This window comes from Mesoplodon densirostris, chromosome 6 (assembly GCF_025265405.1).
Source record: "Mesoplodon densirostris isolate mMesDen1 chromosome 6, mMesDen1 primary haplotype, whole genome shotgun sequence".
NCBI lineage: Eukaryota > Metazoa > Chordata > Mammalia > Artiodactyla > Ziphiidae > Mesoplodon > Mesoplodon densirostris.
Window position 1 is genome coordinate 12,259,900 of NC_082666.1, and position 20,357 is coordinate 12,280,256.

At 35.8% G+C, this 20,357-nt stretch overlaps 1 protein-coding gene across 4 annotated transcripts in view; it reads right to left on the bottom strand.

The window, feature by feature from the left end:
- The window catches only part of RABGAP1 (RAB GTPase activating protein 1), a 151,507-nt gene that overhangs the window by 98,772 nt on the left and 32,378 nt on the right, over positions 1 to 20,357 (bottom strand). For all 4 annotated transcript variants that reach the window (XM_060100658.1, XM_060100657.1, XM_060100660.1 and 1 more), the window contains 6 exons: positions 9,911 to 10,145; positions 8,679 to 8,883; positions 5,632 to 5,806; positions 4,908 to 5,065; positions 915 to 1,025; positions 463 to 529 (listed from right to left, as the gene is read on the bottom strand). In XM_060100658.1, the coding sequence (XP_059956641.1) occupies positions 463 to 529; positions 915 to 1,025; positions 4,908 to 5,065; positions 5,632 to 5,806; positions 8,679 to 8,883; positions 9,911 to 10,145 (951 nt within the window). The remainder of the gene's footprint in view (positions 1 to 462; positions 530 to 914; positions 1,026 to 4,907; positions 5,066 to 5,631; positions 5,807 to 8,678; positions 8,884 to 9,910; positions 10,146 to 20,357) is intronic.

A 20,357-nucleotide genomic window follows, 5' to 3' on the forward strand; every position in this document is an offset into this window, starting at 1 on the left:
CTGAAAAGTTATACATAAAGTAAATGCTTGCAAATCATATCAAACCGTACAGACACTAGGGAAATTTACTACCTAAACCTATGTTGAATTCTTCTGTCAAGTGAGTAATTACTACATAAATTTAGTTATGAAAATAAAGGTTTTCATATAATAGCAACAATATGAACACCACCTACTTTTATAAAGCTCATGATAGTTTGCAAATAACTCTCACAAAATGTCTGCTTTGATTCCCACATCAACCCTACATGATAAACAAGAATTATTCACTATTACACTATCAAGAAACTGAGACAGACTAAGTAGCTCTAAGATCAGACTAGTAAACAGCAAGTAGGAAATAAGGAAATTTCCTTATCTTTGTTTATTGCTTCATAAATGTGCTTTAACCTTAGATTTGGTGAAACAACCTTTACAGAGGAAATAGTGTATAAACTTAAAAAAAAAAAAAGCAATCCTTACCAAATCTAACAAGTGCATGTCACTATTTCGTACATCTTTTCCTGGGCTAAGGAGAAGACCAAAACACCTGCAAAAAAAGAACTGACATAAATCTGGAAAAGAGACTACAGAAAGATGTTTAAATTAGATCACTTTAAAAAAATTCTTATTGATAGAAAAAAGGACATATTAAAATGATCAATAAAATAGCATTACCAATATCATCTTTATTTCTTTGAGATAAACAAATTTTATGTTTGCCTTGTGTTATCACATAGTTGAGATCAACATATTAACTGAAGATTTATGAGAGATAATTCAAAATGAATGAAGTATTCACTTTAATGAACAAAAGAATTCCTCAGGGAACAAAATATTTTGCAAATACATTTTTGAATACAGTATATGACTGCTCCACTAGACTGACAAAAACTAAAATTTATATTTAAGCCAAACTTACTAAAAATGTTTACCTTTCAATGGCAAGTTCCTTATTAGTTGTTTGTTGCACATAGATGACAATCTTTTTATCAATTCCTTGGCGTAGTTTAAAGCATTGTCTGTCTTTATCTTTAGGAACTGCACTGTAGAACAACATGTTTCATTAATTTTGCAAAGCACTTTCTCGTAACATACACCAGAACAATTTTTGTTATGATTTGAAAATCAGGCACTGAAAAGAATCAGATTTAATTCTTTTCTATGCCTGGTATTCAAATCATAACAGATATTTAAAAATCATCATCTGCCTCTTGATATGAAAATATCATCATTACTATATGCAATCCACTAAACCATTATAGTAACCATTTATAAAGCTACAAAACCACTCTTATGACCCCTAAAACATGGCTCTAGTTTTTTCTTTTTTGTTGCTGTGAAAATTAAATTAGATATTTATAAAGCTCCAAGGCACTCAAAAAATGTTAGTTTTTTTCACTTTCTATTTAGTCACTGTTTTTAACAAATAAATTATTCATGCCTTATTTGTTTAAATATATAATGAAGAAAAGATACTTAATTATACAGATGCTTTGAATTTCGAAACAAGGTACTTTCAAAAAACAAGAAATGAGGAAGATATAGCCAACAGTAAGCTGTTGCCTAATTCTTCCCTTAAGCAGTAATAACCTTACTGTAAGCATGTGTAATAACTATAAAAATAACATTAATGATGCAGTTAAACATCACCTTAAGAAAACAGTTGAAAATATTCTCTAAATGACAGTTTACCAAAATAATCCCCTGGTCTCCCACCCACCACTTTCTCTAGCTCCTTTGTTCTCAAAGGCTTACAAATCTGCTACAGCAATCAGCCAATATACAGCAAATCTAAATTGTGCCTTATTACTGTACAACTTTAAGATAATAGCAATAGAACCACTAGAAGATAATACAAAAGGCTACATGAGAGCTCTGAGTACCTACTCAAACTAAAAATTGGCTCTGAAGAAATAAAATTAGTTTGAATCCCATCTGCACTACTACACCAGTAACCAATTCAAGAACATGTGATAACGCTGAGATTAGAAAATCAAAGAATCTTACCATAAGAGTCTAAAAATGACAAACGTGCAAGAAAAACTTCTGCATACCAAACTGTTAAATATTTGTGGCTGACAGAATTTTCACCTATGAGGATATTGACAGGTCTCAGTTTTTAATTTATATTAGATACACTAGTCTCTATGTTCTGTGGATATTTAAGTATAAATCAATATAATCTCATCTCTCAGCAGTATTTAAAACAACAACAGTGGAAATAAAGTTATCACTGGTGTCCTGAGTCTGAAGGGCAAGGAAAAGCTACATTAATAGGAAGCAGGGTGGAGAGTATAAGCAGTGGAAGTTCACTTCACTGATGTCGGGGGGTCTAGACTGTATTTCTGGTCTTATCACTATCATTGAACGGATCCAACCAAGTAATTTTACATTTAATTCCTATTGTGTACATTAAGAAACAGACATCCATGTTATCTTCCCTGGCTTTCTTTACCTATAAAATAAGGACAATATCAAATGGGGTACTTTGTAGATTAAATAAGATCAGAAAGAAGTGTTTTGAATGATATAAATGAAAATGCTCCATTTTCCTAAGGGCTAAACTGAAATGCAGGTTTCTAATTTTAATAATATAAAGATTATACTTTTTCAGGAATGAAAAGAAGAGCATTAATTCTTGCCACGGCACTTGGTCTATATTCATGCTATGGCGAAAGCACAATCTATCTTGTACTATGGCTAACTATATATACGTATATTTTTTAAATAGGTGGTAAGTCATATGAGTATACCATTGTATCTTTTTTTAGGTATAACTGACATACAACATTAGTTTCAGGTTTACAACATAACGATTTGATATTTGTATATATTGTGAAATGCATCATATTTTAACCATTCTATTCTGGTCAACATTTAATTTCCACTTTTTAATTTTGCTATTATTGTGTTAAGGGGAATGTTCATGCTGATAACTCTTTTGGCACTGCAATGATTGTTTCTGTAAATTCCTAGACATACTACAGAATCACTGGATGAAAGGAACTGCATTTGAAAAGTTCAAATCTGACAAAGAAAGGCATACTTGTCAATGATTTCATCAGTGTATGAGGTCACACAACACTATTTTCTACTGTAACTATAAATTCAGGAAAACAATGCAACAAAAAGATAACAAAGCCCTAACAAATGTGAAAAACAAATGACCATCCAGGGGTTTTCTGTATAGCATTTCCTTGCTATACAGGTGAACAGACCAGGGACATTTGTGATCGTTATCTTTCTACTTAGAATATACCTGATCTCAGAAGGAGGAGAAATTATCCTAGTGCTTCTCTTCTGAGAGATCTTAGAAGTCTTTCCTATTCATAACTGGGGTTTATAAATGATCTACATAAATATTTTTAATAAAGGGAAAAAACTATTTAAACAAACTTCTGTTTCTTAAAAAGGAAAAAAATTATTACAAGGTTTATAGATTACAGTTTCTACTTCCCAGTACAGGAATGCATACTGCAGAAAGCACCACATCACAGTGTTGCTGTGAGAACAGAAATATAGCTAATAAGAAAGCATAGAGCACAAGGCCTCACACTTTATTGTACAAATCAAAGTTGAAGTTGCATTGTACACTAAATTGGCCACCAGATGGCATGACAATTCCAAAGTCTCTTGAGGGAGAGCAAAGGTTATCAGTTTTTCAAACAAACAGACCAATCATTGTGCTTTTTAATTTAAAAGCAAGATATTAGAAATCATTCATATTTTGATGGAATTTCATTTTACCCATTTTATGAGGTAGTCATGGAGGAAAGAAACTTCTATATGCAACTACTGATTATGATCCCAAGTGGCACCCATTTTGTGATATGGGCTATAGAGAAAAAAAAAAAAAGTCAATCATCTTGCAACCATAATATTTTAAAGTTATAAAAGACTTTAGAGTCTAGCCACTTCATTTTATAAATAAGGAAACTAATGTCAGGAGATATAAAGAAACTTGGAAAAGGTCACACTGTTAATGGTAGCAATAAGTAAACTAAACCTAAGTTTTAATTTCTATTCCAGGGTTATTTTCACTACTCAAAGAAGCATAATTTTACTTAAAAACCAAAACCAGTTATTTCTGACCCTCTATGTAAGGTTAGATTTCAGATACAGACCTCAATTCTCCCCTTCCAATGTGTCCAGATAAACTTTAATGGTAAAACTTGATTTCAACAGCCTTAAGACCTTTACATTATTAAAACAAATAAACCAACCAACTAACCAACCAAAACACAAAAAAACTCCAGCAAAACAAATCTAGCTACAGATCCAGCTGACGTAGTTTCTGTCATATCTCATATCAGCAGTCAGCCAGTTACTTTGAGTCCATCTAAAAGAACATGGTAGCATGATACATTTTCCTACGTGATAATATTCACGTAGGAAAATGTATCATGCTACCAATAATATATATATATATTATTGTTTATATTATATATATATTATACATATAATATATATTGTTTACATATTATTGAATATATATATTATTGTTTAAAATTCTTTAAATCTTGCCTCTACAAATTTGCCTATTTATTTTCCTTTAAACTCTACCCTACATTTAAATAGGGTACATTTAAACTACATTTAAACTCTACCCTACATTTAAACACGTGAAAACTCTACATTTTCACGTAGGAAAATGTATCATGCTACCAATAATATATATATATTATTGTTTATATTATATATATATTATTGTTTATATATTATTGAATATATATATTATTGTTTAAAATTCTTTAAATCTTGCCTCTACAAATTTGCCTATTTATTTTCCTTTAAACTCTACCCATAAAAGCAATCATTTTATAATGTAAAAGTTATGTAATCTGACCTAGACTTTCCCTAAATCCACAGATAGTACAGCATGTTAGTACAAACTCAAATAAAAAGAATAAAATAAGATGCCCTACCTAAAATAACCTTTACCATCATCTTCTTTTATTTCTAAAGACACAGAGAAGGTAAAGATGTCACTGTCAGGAGTCTGAGGTGCAGTAGTTGCTGAGAGGGGGGTCTGCTTGGCAGAACGGCGGAAGGCAGTGGCAAAACTGTAAAGTATCCGGCTCACCTACAACCAGACATGTTAGGAAATGGGCTGTTATCACAAGAATAAAATACTTTTGTTAAGGCTGAAGGTGACCTATGTTGTTTGAGGGGAGTAATTCATCTTTCCTCCATTGATTTCTTTTGATAAATTATCTAATTTATTAGACCTATAAAGCAAGCAACACTAAAAATGGTCAGAGAAGAGCCTTTAAAAAAGAAGTGGTTGTGAATCTGAAAGATGATTTCCAAAATTGTTAGGAATTACTTGAATGTATTTATTATAATAAAAATAATCCTACAAGTTTAGCTCTAAAAGAATGGTTTGCAAATACGTCATTGCTAGAACCAAGATGCCTATTTAACCCAATTAAGCAGCAGTCAATTGGTCTCCACCAACACTCTTAACAACGAGGTTCTGGTTGACCAAACTTTTAGTTTATTTACATTTCAGCCCATCCAGCTGAAATAAACAGTAGCAGAGAATTTCATTTGGCTTATAAATGACCATAATAAATACTATAACCATTTCAATGTAGTGAGGGTACAGATGAAGTTTCATTTGCAGACAGTTCCCTCTTAAGTACTTACAGCTTCTTGTATTTCACACCGGAAGACATGTATTCTGAAGAGCTCTGCATTGAAATGACTTTCAGTGAAAGCAAAACAGTCGCTCTCAGGAGTTCCATCATGCCCTCGAACACAGAAGAGGATTTTGTAGATAGGGTAGTTTGCTATTTCAGTGTTTGTCTGAGGATCTAAAAGTCTGTTCAGAGAAAAAGATATAAAGAGATTAGAGGGACTGTAGACTATTTTCACTACATCCATATTATGATTCAAGACTCATCTTTCTAGCAAAAAGATTATATAATCCATTTTTGGTATGTTAATCATATTAATCTTAAGTCTTGATAAGTAAGTCATATGTGAATTCTTAAAGTTACTGATTACACAATTCCATGATACTAAAAACTACATAACCCCATGTTTTAGGGAGGCAATCAGGAAAGCATAAACAGTATCAATAAGTATGTTTCTTATATAGTCTGAAACTAAATAAAGATAATGGGTAAATTAGAATACCAAAATAGATCATCAAAGCTGTGCTTCTCATTATCTCCTAAAAGAATGACCTAATCTGCTTTATTATTTTAAAAATTAAAAAGGTGATGTGCTTTCTCAGAGTGAAACATGTTCTTTTGCTTCATGGCAAACAAGGGAGAGAGACTATACAAAATGTTAACACCTAAAAAAAGAAAATCATTAATAAAATCAAAAGGATGCCATTCACTGAAAATCAAAGGGATATCATTCATTCAAAAATGTATTCATTCAACAAATATTTATGTGATACCTACAACATCTCAGGCTCCATTCTGGGCACTGATGACACAGCTATGAAAGAAACTGAAAAAGAAATTATGCAATTTCAACACTGAATGGGCAGGGCCACTGATGGGAAAGCCCAGGGAATAATGGAAATACCTAAGAAGGGGACCTAATCCAAGTTCAAAGGCACTTTGATAAAGACTCTGAAAACATGGGGCAAGAGAAACTAGTTTTCTCATGTCTTTATAGAATTAAAATATATTAGAACAAAGTATAACTTCAGTTGGGGGGAATGACTATTGACTAAGAAGCACATAAAAATGAATGCTCATATAAAAATGAGTGCTAAGGAATTCCCTGATGGTTCAGTGGTTAGGACTTAGTGCTTTCACTGAGGTGGCCTGGTCAGGGAACTAAGATCCCACAAGCTGCAGTGCAGCCAAAGATAAAGAAATAAACTTTATTACAAAAAAAAAAAAAAAAAAAAAGAGTGCTAAAAAAATTTTATTAAGTTTCACATTAATAAATAAAATTAAAATTAGTATTTGTGAGTCTTTGTGAAATAGTTCTTTAAATACTGAAGAGAAGGATTATATAAGCAGATAACTGGAATATTAATTAATTAACTTACTACTACTGCTAACCATATACAGCTACAACTCTACTACCTTAAAAATCCAAAATGCTTGAGGGTGGAGAAACAGATACTCTCATACACTGCTGATAAAAGTACGAACTAGATCAATATTTCTAGATGGCTATTTGGCAATGTATCAAAACCCATAAAAATGGGCAAATCTTTGACCCAATAAGTCTACTTTCTAGGAATTGATCCTAAGGAAATACAAAAATACATAAAAATTTAGCTAAAAAATAATTTATAAGAAAATTACAGGTAAAGCACTTACATGCTCATATGATAAAAGTCTAATATTAGCTATTATTAGTAGTACTTTTCTCATGAAAACAACTAAAATATGTAACATTAGAGATTGGTTATTTCTGAATAGCCCATCATGTGCCATCATAAGTTAAAATTTTTAAGCATATTTACTGATATGGAAAGAGATTCACAATATAAAAAACTAAGTGAGAAAAGCATGTTACAAGATGGTATGTATTATATTATTCCACTGTTGTTAAAAATGTTGATTCTAAGTTGTATAATTATACTTGCACATATATGTAGGTATATACACACATACACAAACATATACACATACAACTATACAAAAAGGGTCTTAATAAACCAAGATGTTAACTGTTATTTACCAAAGGGAGAGTAGAAGAATATTCTCCTCATCTAAAATATGGCACAAATGAACCTATCTACAAAACAGGAACAGACTCACAGACATAGAGAGCAGACTTTTGGTTGCCAAGGGGGAGTGGGGTGAGGGAGGGAAGGACTGGGAGTGTGGGATGAGCAGGTGTAAACTATTATATAATAGGATAAATAAACAACAAGGTCCTACTGTGTAGCACAGGCAACTATATTCAATATCATGTGATAAACCATACTGGAAAAAAATATTAAAGAAAAAAGAATGTCTATATGTGTATAACTGAGTCACTTTGCTGTACAGCAGAGATTGGCACATTGTAAATCAACTATACTTCAATAAAAAAAATTAAACTAAAAAGAGTATTTTCCTAAATTTTTGATTGTGTCATCTGATTTTTCTGAAATAAGTATGCATTTTTTATAATAAAGAAAAAGTCATTTTATTTCAGTTCTGTTCAACTCATTATTAGAGTTCTGTATTTAGCTAGCTAATATAGATATCTGACTGGCTACCTTTAATCACTGTTATCTGTTTCAGTTAGTATAAACAATAGCCATTTCGAGAGACTTTTCTGGGCCTCAGTTTCCTCATCTTAAAAATTTAGGAACTGTACTGGAATAGTTAATATTTACCAACAGGTTTCTGTAACTTCCAAAGTCAGCATGAAATCTCATATTGAACTAGTGTGTCAAGCTAGTATTTGTATTGGGGGCACATGAAAAATATAAATTGTTAGGCAAACTCTTAGGTCAACATGTTTCAATAATCCCCAAAACATTTAAATTTCTAATGTGCTACACAGAATTGGGGTGGGGAAGAGTATACAAAACTGTTCAAACAAGTGACTATTTTTCATAAAGGTCACAATCCTTGGAAGACGTGATAACTAAGTGCCAGATGAATTAAACATTGCATGAATAAAATAATTACAGATTTTGTTCACTACTGCTTCTTTCTAAAACTATAGGTCAGAAATATGATCAAACGTTATTGAATACAAACATTTCAAGAAGCTGGTCTCACCTCACAGTTCCTTCAGATACGTTCGGCACTGACAGGGTTACATCTAGTGAAATCTGACACTGGCCCCTTAAGATGGACATCATCCTTAAGGCTTCCACTTCACTCCTGGGAGCATTTACTGAGGCACAGCCTAAATAAGTTAGTTTGCTGAAAACTACACTGTCCTCATCAGCCACTGGTGTGAAAGGACTAGACCCTTCAGAATCTGAAAGAAACAATAAGGAGGTGATTATTTTCATTTTGATATTTTGTTGACACGAATATCAAGTAAAAATCTACAAGTTACATTTAGGTTCCAAAATTGAATGCTAATGAGAGAATATGCCATTGCCCCAGAAGAAATGCCCATTAAAGCCAGAAATCTCACACCAGAACTCTGTCACCAACACTAAAAATTTTAGGTATGGCTGTAGTCTCAATCCCAAATCTAAAAGGTGACCTGAGACTCAGATCTGATTTACCTTTCTGACTCCTCTAATTTGTTTTGACTTTATAATTTACATTGAGGTCAAAAATACATTTAGTATTTTACCACCCTGAAAAATCCTATCTCTGTCTTCTTTCTGATCTGCTGTTATAATTATTTTTCTCATTCATCATTGTAGCTACTCTATCATGTTCTCAGTCCCCTTGCTTTCCCTTTCCCAATAAACATCTACAGTTTTAACACCCTACTTTCCCCAAAGCCTTTATAATTGCCTTTTTTCTCCTTCCTTGCTATGTCTTTCAGCTCCCTTTTTTCAACTTGACAACTATTCCCGCCAAGCTATAAAGGCCTGGGGCAAACATCTCTTCACCAAGCATTATTCCTCTATTTCTCCAACACTATTCTCAAATTCCTTCTTTCCTGAAAAAAGATCCTTAAATACTCTAAGATTCCCTCAATGTCTTATAGCTACTGTTTCTCTTTCTTTGGTATAAATGACATACATTTAGAGTGGACATATGTATATGTATAACTGATTCACTTTGCTGCACACCTGAAACTAAAACAACATTGTAAATCAACTCTATCCCAATAAAAATTTTTTTAAAAATGACATACATTTAAAAGGAAATCAAAATAGTACATATATTTACTCCTCTCACATCCCCCTAAATCTAGAATCTGAAGAGTCTAGAAAACATAGATAATGGTTTTTGCTTGCTTTGTATCAAACCTAGTACAGAATGGACACTCAAATATTAAAAACAATAACCTTCAGTTATGCAAGCAATGCAGCAATCCTAACCTCCTTGTCCAGGTTTCACTGGCAGGCTCATCTCTGGTTTCTGGAGCCCTACTAATGACACAGGGTTAATGGTGGATGAAGCTGAGAGTTGATTAGAAAGAGGCCCATCTCCTTCGCCATCCAACTGTGACCTTTCCACAAGCTCCTTGTCCCCTGGTTGGTCGTCCACTGGAGGATCCATCAGCACATCTGCTAGCTCTTTTTGCAGCTGCTGTTCACTTCCATTCCCTATAATCTAAGGGTCACAAATATATGCAATCAACAAAATGAGAGAGGCCAGTACTGATTTAAATGGGTCCACATCTAGAGAAAATCATCAGCAATTCTTTTGATATATAGATATCTTCTGAATGTCTTTAAAAAACAGAATAAATCAAGATCTATAATAAATAAGAGCTGCAGATGCTCTCTTAATTCATACAGCTTTTCATGAAAAAGTGTATAGTGAATTTGAGACTAATACTCAGAAATATATGTGATAGTCTGTCAATTTTATTAAAAGTTTTCTACAGTGTCCTAAACTAATAACAACTAAAATATTTGTAATTTTACTTGTCTGGTGAGAAATAAAGCTTGTTAAGAGGAGGAGCTTCTAGGACTTGCCTGGTGGTGCAATGGTTAAGAATCCGCCTGCCAATGGAGGGGACACGGGTTCGAGCCCTGGTCCGGGAAGATCCCACATGCCGCGGAGCAACTAAGCCCGTGCGCCACAACTACTGAGCCTGTGCTCTAGAGCCCACAAGCCACAACTACTGAGCCTGCGTGCCACAACTACTGAAGCCCGCATGCCTAGGGCCCGTGCTCCGCAACAAGAGAAGCCACCACAATGAGAAGCCCGCGCACCAAAACGAAGAGTAGCCCCCCTGCTCGCCACAACTAGAGAAAGCCCACGTGCAGCAACAACACAGCCAAAAGTAAATTTATTTATTATTTATTTATTTATTTATTTTAAAAAAGAGGAAAGGCTTCTCTTATGCTTAATGAAAAGGGAAAACGTGTTTGCTTCCAAAAATTATCAGTAGAAACATAGTTATTAGGTAGTAAATCATCACATGCATTTTTACCACCCTTGCTATAAGTAAGTCTCCTGTATTTCTGAGGGAGACTTCTCTGACATAAATGGTTCTTAAAGTTCTGAGACATTTGAATAAAGCTGGGGAGATGCACGTATAAGATGACCCTAAGGAACAGAAGCATTCCTTTTCAATGTCAAGTATTTTTCTAGAGTCATGATGGTTTATTATTAGTTGCTCAACAAGGAAGTAAACAAGTGCAGAATCAAGTGGAGACTTCCTAACGCTAAGGAAAACCACAAGTGAAAAAACCCAGTATTGTCACCAAATGCTTCTTCAAGAAATACTAGAAAAATTAACAAGAGAATTAATTTACGAAAAGGAAATCATGATGAAAAAAAAGTGTGCTGATTTAGGAGGGTTCTGAAGACCAAAACCTGACAAAAAGTTAAAATGGGTGGGGCTATGAGATTGTTAAAGACAATGAGGTCTTCTCAGTAAAATTAAGACACAACTAGGAAGCAAAATTCCAATAACAGAGGTACTCTAGACTACTAAGGAACCCAGTTCAAACATCTTTTGTAACTCTATAAAATTCAAGCCCCTTTGGCTGTAAACTATGATTGAGAAACAGTCTTAAGTCTTTTTTGCTACATTTTCCCAAGGAAATTCTAACATGTCAGCTATTCTTGCCTTGGAAATAAGGGCCAGAGAGGTGTTCAGTCTCTGGTTTCAATGACAGCATCTGTTTTTGTGAACTTCCTTTTATATTCAGAGTTACTGCTATTGGAACTACAATTCAGTCAAATAAGTTTAACTCTTTGTTATGCCTGATCCTATACATCACAAGTGTAATCAAATTTCTTTTTTCAGAAGTTCTGCTTTCAAAAGTTTTTTAAAGCACCTAGAAAACAAACTAGAGCTTAGTTCTAATTAACCTCTTATTTTTTCAGAACTGGATAAGAAATATTGCAGGAATCACCTGCAGGAAATAAAAGATAGCCTAATTGAATCTAAACCATTGTCCAAGTGGAAGGAGAAACAACATAAGTAGGATATTTACAGCTCCCTAAAAACAGATGAAGAAAAGATATTAGACTCCATGTTTAAGCAATTAGTAATTATAACTGGGAAGGTTACCATTAAAGAGCAAACTAAACTGAAGACACATTTTACATGCTATGAGGTACTGTTTCTTCTTTGGTATGTAGGCTAAATAAACTCAAGTTTTCTTTTAGATAGGCTACCTCCACTGTAATATATTCATAAACCCTGAAAGAAACATGTTTATATGTTTGTCTTTTGTGTTTATACATGTTTATCTGCAGTCTTCCCTTGTTTATAAAGTCTATAAACATAACAACTGCCTTCTATTTCCTTAACTCTTCCTTAAAGAGTAGGGAAAAGTCATGCACATACAAAAAAATGATTTTTAAAAGCTGCTTAAAAATAGCAACCTAACTTATGCTTTGAATAATTAGGTCCAATACAGTACTCAGCATTTACATGTTAGATCATTTGTGCACCTTCAATCCACTTTCAAACTTAACTATCTGTCACATAATTTAATACTTATCTCAATTAAGTTTTTTGTTTTTTAAAAGACAGTCAATTAATCTTCCCTAGGCTTATCTGGGAAACACTCAGCAATGCTTTTCAAGGTTCTCAAGCTTTGGCATGCCTAAGAATCACCTGGTGAACTTGTTGAAACACAATCTGTTGGGCCCTAACAAGAATTCCCATTCAGTAAGGCTGGGATGGGCCTGATAATTTGAATTTCTAAAAAGTTTCCAGGAGATGGTGATGCTGCTAGTCTGGAGACCACACTCTAAGAACCAACCTTAGATTAATGGTTCTTAACCATGACTAAACAACACAATTACCAATATCACCAGGGAGCATGTTAAAATTCAAATACCTGATCCTCCCTCTATCCCCTCACCTCCTACCCTAGCAACTAAATCAGTCTCAGAGATAAAGCTTTGGCATATGCATGTTCCAGAACCTCCACAGGTGATTTACAAAACAGGTGGCAGGCCAGATTAGGCCAGCAGGCTATAGTTTGTTAACCCCTCGTATAAATGAACAGCTTAAATCAGCAACTGCTTGTCTCTGACTTCTTGTCATAACAAAAATAAACTCATTATTAGCAGGGCTTTCTGTTCCTTGCTGCCAACAGCATTCCTAACAGATACCACGATGATCTCTAAAATAAATGTCGTTGCAGGTAAAGTAATCAAGACACGGTATTAGTGAAAGGACAGATAATACAGACCAAGGAAACAAAACAGAATCCAGAAATAGACCCACACATACATGGCCAATTGGTTTCAACAAAGTTGGCCAGATAATTCAACAGAGAAAGGTAATAAAATAAAACAAATGGTGGTGGAACAATTAACTTGACATCATACATATGCAAAAACATCGATCTCTTTACGTCACATACAAAATTAATGCAAAATGGACTGCAGATCTAAATGTAAATCCTAAAACTATAATATTTACAGAAGAAAACACAGGAAAAAGTCTTCATAATTCTGGGACACAAAGATTTCTTAGGACACAAAAAGTATGCATAAAAGAAAAAAATGAAATGCACTTTATTAAACTAGAAACTGCTGCTTGGAAGACACTGTTCACAGAATGAAAAGACAAGCCACAGACTTCAAGAAAATATTTACAAATCATATGTCTGAGGAAGGAATTATAACCAAAATATACACAGAATTCTTACAACTCAATAATAAAACAAGCAACCCAATTTAAAAAAAGGGTTTCACCCAAGCAAACAATGCAAATAAGCATTTGAAAGAAACTCAGTATCATTAACCATTAGGGAAACTGAAACCACAATAGGATGCCGCTATACACCTATAAGAATGGCTAAAATTAAAAACAAAACAATCCTGAAAATACCAAGGGCTGGCAAGAATGTGGAGCAACTGAATAACTCTCATACACTGCTGGTGGGAATTCAAAATGGTACAGTCACTTTATGTAAATTTTATAAAGTTAAACATACACTTATCTATGACTCACTCCTAGGTGTTTACCCAAGAAAAATAAAAATACATGTCTATACAAAGACCTGTCTGTGAATGTTTATAGCAGCATTATTCATAATTGCCAAAAACTGAATACAAAGTAAATGTTTATCAGCTGGTGAATGGATAAACAAACTGCCACTGATACTAAAATAACATGGATAAATCTCAAAAGCATTATTCTAAGTAAAAGAAGTGGACACAAAAGGCTATTATATACTGTATGATTCAATTTACATGGCATTCCGGAAAAGGCAAAACTATAGAGACAGAAATCAGATAACTGATTGACAGAGGCTGGGAAGGGGAAAGATGAATAACTAAAAAGAACTATAAAGGGACTTTCTGGAGTAATGAAAATATTCTGTATCTTGACTGTGGTGGTCGTGGTGATTACGTGAGAGTTTACATTCATTCAAGTTCATAGAATTGCATACCTAAAAGGGCTGTATTTTACTGTGTGTAAATTTTACCTCAATAGACTTAAACTAGAAGGGATATTCATAGTGGGAGAGGCTATGCATGTGTGGGGGCAGAGGTTATATGGGAAATCTCTGTACCTTCCTCTCAATTTTGCTGTGAATCTAAAACTGCTCTTTTAAAAAATACTATTTTTTTAAATAGAAAAAAAATGTGGTTTCTATGAAAGATGCAATTTGAGAACACAACTGTTCCTTTTCTCTACATGCCCCTCAAAAGGTGTTCGTCCAGGATTCTGTTCTTGGCAATAACTTCACTTTACAGATTCTCCTGTGCCATTTCATCCAATCCCAACGATACATAAACAATCCCTAACATACATCTACAACCCCTCCCTGTCTAATGGACAGACACCTTCAGCTAGATACTCCAAACTTACTGTCAAAACTGAACTCTAATTCTCTTCCTGTATCTTTTTAAAAAAATTAATGAATTGCACTACTTTCCACTCAGTTACCAAATGAAGGATTACAGTCATCCTTCACTCCTCTCATTTCCACACTACTCACAAATCCTACTGCTCCTTGCTCAACTGCCCATTTTTTTCCTCTGTCTCTCTGCATAGCTAACACCATAGGAATCTCTTTCACTTTACATAAGCCTACTGGAAAGGTAGTAGTTTCCCTGCCTTCTTTCTCACTCCACTCTGACCTGTCATTCATATGGCCATTCAAATTACAAGTGCAAATCTTAGTTCTGATCAAGCACTGCCTTATTTTTATACCCTCCCATGTTTCCTCAATGTCCATAAGATAATGCCCATATTCATTACTATGTTCTATGAGTTTCTCACAACTCTGCCCAATTTACTTTTCCATCTCTTATCTGTCACATCAAACTACTCAAACTCCCCAAGACACACCATAAACCTTCAAAACATCCAGACTTTGCACAGACCATTCCCTTTCCTGGAAAGCCTTCCTCTCCTTTGCCTTTCTACTCTTAAAGACCAAGCTTAAATTCTGTTACCTCCTCTGAGAGATCTTAAGCCTGATAATATGCGGTTTAATCACTCCCTCCTTAGAGAGTGCTACCAAAATATTAGCATACTTATTTACTCCAGCACTGCTACTTGTTTTAGAGAATATTTGCTTAGTGGGCCTCTTCAACCAGGCTGGGCATTATTAGATAGCAGAGACTGTTTCTTCAATTATCTTTATATTCCCAAAGCTTCGGGTAGCTGAGGGTACAGAGTATATCTACAATACATGTTTAATGAACTGAATTTTATAAGTGCCAAGAATAAAAGCCAAAGTATTCTTTTATCCAATTTGGATATTGGGTATTCTACAGATTTTGGTTTACTGCTAGAAAAGGAAATCTGAAAGATTTATTTTAGCTTTGTTAACTACTTAAAAATACAACAAAAATAAATACCATGTCCTATTATGAGTGGCATTAAAGTATCATTAAACCTTAACATTTTATGAGTGTCATTAAAGTTTAACATTTACCATAAGAATACTGGGCAGGACCAAACAGCATGCTACAAAACACAAACAATTATCTTTATTTTGAAGCCCAAAAAAAGACTTCTAACTTAATTTAGCCCAAATATAAAAATAAAAAAGCAAAGCCGGTATGTATGGATAATACAACTAAGAATCATATTTAGATTTGTGTTCATCTCCACGTAATCTTTAAGAAGAGGAGGGGGGCTTCCCTGGTGGCGCAGTGGTTGAGAGTCCACCTGCCGATGCAGGGGACACGGGTTCGTGCCCCGGTCCGGGAGGATCCCACATGCCGCAGAGCAGCTGGGCCCGTGAGCCGTGGCCGCTGAGCCTGCGCATCTGGAGCCCATGCTCTGCAACAGGAGAGGCCTCAATGGTGAGAGGCCTGCGTACCACAAAAAAAAAAAAAAAAAAAAAAGAAGAGGAGGGGAGAGTTCTTTAAAACAGTCCTGAATTGAGAAGAAAAAAAACATTAAATAGCCAAACGTAGACATGAATGTTTGCAAGGACAGAGACTGTTCAGTGAATGATTTATTCATAATTCTGCTTACAAAGTAGACTAGTGGTAAACAAAACAAAAACAAAAAACACAACTGGGACAAGAGTTGGCTTGTGGCACAACTCCAGGGGGCACCATTCACATCACAGACTATGTGAACAGCACCCCCCTGGTATTGCACAGTGTAGCTTATGCAACTGTACTTAGTAGTCCTACTTGGGCTCCACAATAAGACAGATCTGAGTTGGGGACATGCCTCTAACACTAACTCTATTGGCTATGGATAAATTAACCTCTAGAAGCCACAACTGTCTCAGCTCTAAAATGAGAATGTTGGACTTCCCCGGTGGCACAGTGGTTAAGAATCCCCTTGCCAATGCAGGGGACACGGGTTCAATCCCCGGTCCGGGAAGATCCCACATGCCGCGGAGCAGTTAAGCCCGTTCGCCACAACTACTGAGCCCACGTGCTGCGACTACTGAAGCTCATGCGCCCAGAGCCCGTGCTCCGCAACAAGAGAAGCGACTGCAACGAGAAGTCCGCGCACTGCAATGAAGAGTAGCCCCTGCTCACCGCAACTAGAGAAAGCCCGCACTCAGCAACGAAGAGCCAGCGCAGCCAAATAAATAAATAAAATGAGAATGTTAATACCTATCTCACAAGATTGTCATGGTTCAATGATTCAGTAATATGATCATTGGACACTTATTATTTACATTATAGGCAGGCACTGAATCATGTGATTTTTATAGGGATTGTCTCATTTCTCACATCACAGTACCTGCCAACTAGTAAGCATCCAATTAATACCTCCCTACCCAACACACAACTATTTCTAAATAAACTCTGGTCCACCTAGTGGAGGTGAAGTTAAAAAAACAAATAATAACTTTAAAAAAAGTAGTTCTTCCACTTTCCTCGGTCCAAAGAAAACTAAGAACACACCCACTATTTATGTGCAAAAGAAGCATTACTGGAATAACATCTGTCCTTTCTAAATAATATCAAATAAAGGTAATAACTTGAATGGTAGAATTGGCTACAAGCCCATTTCCTTGAGAGCAAAACTGCATTTATGGAATCAAAGGACAAAATGTTCCAAAGGCAATATCCAGTCATTTCCTGGTGTTAATTTTCTGCTTCTAACTTTATAGCTCCTGTTTCCCTTCACTGCAACAATACCAACTAGGCTCTACTTGATTTACCAGTTATACAAAGCTACTTTAGGCAGTTTGAGATACTTTTCCAGTAGAGATCTTATGTCTTCAAGAAAGCATGCTTAGGAAATGAAAGTGTGTGCTAGAAAAATCCACAATCAGAAAATTAAAGATAAATTCCTGATGATCTACAGTTCCCACTACTTGTGGCATACTGCAGTGAAAATACAAATGAAAATGGTTCCAACTAAGTAATTTTACTTGGCTTCACGGTAAGAGCTGAGCCATTTCAAACCAAGTATATAAATCTCGTCTTATCAGAAAGCAAGGCACAGGGCTTCCCTGGTGGTGCAGTGGTTAAGAATCCGCCTGCCAATGCAAGGGACACGGGTTCGAGCCCTGGTCTGGAAGATGCCACATGCCGCGGGGCAACTAAGCCCGTGTGCCACAACTACTGAGCCTGCACTCTAGAGTCCATGAGCCACGACTACTGAGCCCATGTGCCACAACTACTGAAGCCCGTGCACCTAGAGCCCGTGCTCCACAACAAGAGAAGCCACTGCAACGAGAAGCCTGCGCACTGCAACGAAGAGTAGCCCCCACTCGCCGCAACTGAGCCTGTACGCCCTAGAGTCCGCACGACACAACTACTGAGCCCATGTGCTGCAAACTACTGAAGCCTGCGTGCTGCAACTACTGAATCCACGTGCTGCAACTACTGAAGTCTGCGTGCCTAGAGCCTGTGCTCCACAAGAGAAGCCACTGCAATGAGAAGCCTGCGCACCACAACGAAGAGTAGCCCCTGCTCGCCGCAACTTGAGAAAGCCCGTGCGCAGCAATGAAGACCCAACGCAGCCAAAAAAAAACCCAAAAAAATGTCAATTGAAGAAGGACCCAAAATACTTATGAATGTTTTGCTAAATAATGGGATTATGGCTAGGTTTTACTTACTTTTCTTATTGTCTGAATTTTCTAAATCAAGCATATATTATTTTAATTACAGGAAAAAAAATGACAAAAAGGCTATTCGCATCTTGGGAGAAAAAGAAAAGCAAGCACATTCAATTCTACTGCATGCAATGGTCCCAACTCCAGGCTCTTTCAAGCCTCTTGATCTTTCCACATGTCACAGACTCTCTTCTTTGGGAAATTCTTAATGACTCTTTAATGCTCTGCTGAACTGTTACCTACTCTATGAAAACCTTTCTTTTCTTCTTCAGGCAACAATTATGTTCTCATATAATTCTGCTCATATCTATATTCCAGCAATTGATGAATTTTGTCATGATGACATATTTACTTAAGTGTCTACCCCGCCACCAGTCTGATCCCCTTAATTAAACTGTGTATTCATGGTTCACTAACTTTGCTTGAATAAAAGATCTGCATTTTAGAGGACAAGATCAACTGACTCCAATACAATTTCAGAAACTGAGTCAGAAGATTAGTTTAGGCAGTACTAAGTGAGAAGGAGTGACTTCTGTATATGCTAACTACTTTAATAAAGCCTGGCAACTTTTTTCAACCAAAATAATGTCAGCTGGATTTTTCAAGAAAACTCTATGAAGATTAAAAAGCTTAAAAAAATCCTCTAACTGAATTTTCTGCCTCAGCAGTCCTATCTCATCAATGTACCCCGACCAACATTTAAAGAGTATCTTTGGCTAAGAGCTGAAGTGTGTAAGATTCCTACACCAGGGAAGTGAGAGAAAATGCAACATGTTCTGAACTTATGGAAAATTCTCAGATTTTGATGTGAGTTGTCAAAACATTTCATAAAGAAAAATACCTGTGTTTTTTATAACTACACTATCACATAAAGCTTTCCTTTTAAGGGTTTAACTGAAGCATTATCCTCTCTGAGAAGCCTTCCCCCTGACTCCTCCCCCAAGCTGAGATAAGTTTCTACCTGCTCTGTTCTATAGCATCCTTTTGTTAACCTCTATCATAGCACTGATCTAATTATACTCATGTTGAAAATTAAATATGGCCACAAAATCTCTACAGCTCCTCCATCAAGAGATATAGTCTATTTCTCTAATCCCATGAATCTGGGCTGGCGTTGTGACTTGCTTTTCTACAACAGAATGTGGTAGAAGTGACACCATGTAACTTATAAGCCTTAGCCTTAAAAGAGGTCTTACAGCTTTCACATCTGCCCTAAGACCACCATGCTGTGAAGAAGCCTAAGTTGAAAACCACACGGAGAGACCCAGTCAAGCCCAGTCCCCAGCCAACGTACCAGCTGAACGAAGTTGTATGCAAAACTACCCAGTCAATCCATAAAATCATGAGAAATAACAGTTTTTCAAACCTGAGTTAGTTTGTTACAAAGCAAAGACTAGTAGAAATGACTGCAACAACATTTTTTTTTTTTTGGTATGCGGGCCTCTCACTGTTGTGGCCTCTCCCGTTGCGGAGCACAGGCTCTGGATGCGCAGGCTCAGCGGCCATGGCTCACGGGCCCAGCCGCTCCGCGGCATGTGGGATCTTCCTGGACCGGGGCATGAACCCGTGTCCCCTGCATCGGCAGGCGGACTCTCAACCACTGCGCCACCAAGGAAGCCCTGCAACAACATTTTAACAAGTGTCATCTACCCTAAGCTATAAGCATCTTGAGGACATGAACTATGTCCTATTCATCTTGATTCTCACTCAGCCTTTTAAGAACTACTCTTTGGCTGTGATGTTCTACAGTTTCACTGTCATCCTGGTTGGGACTCATTCTGTTTTTTTAAGCTGAGGGTTTATATCCTTTAGCACTTTTGGAAGATATTCAGCTATTATACCAATTTCCTTC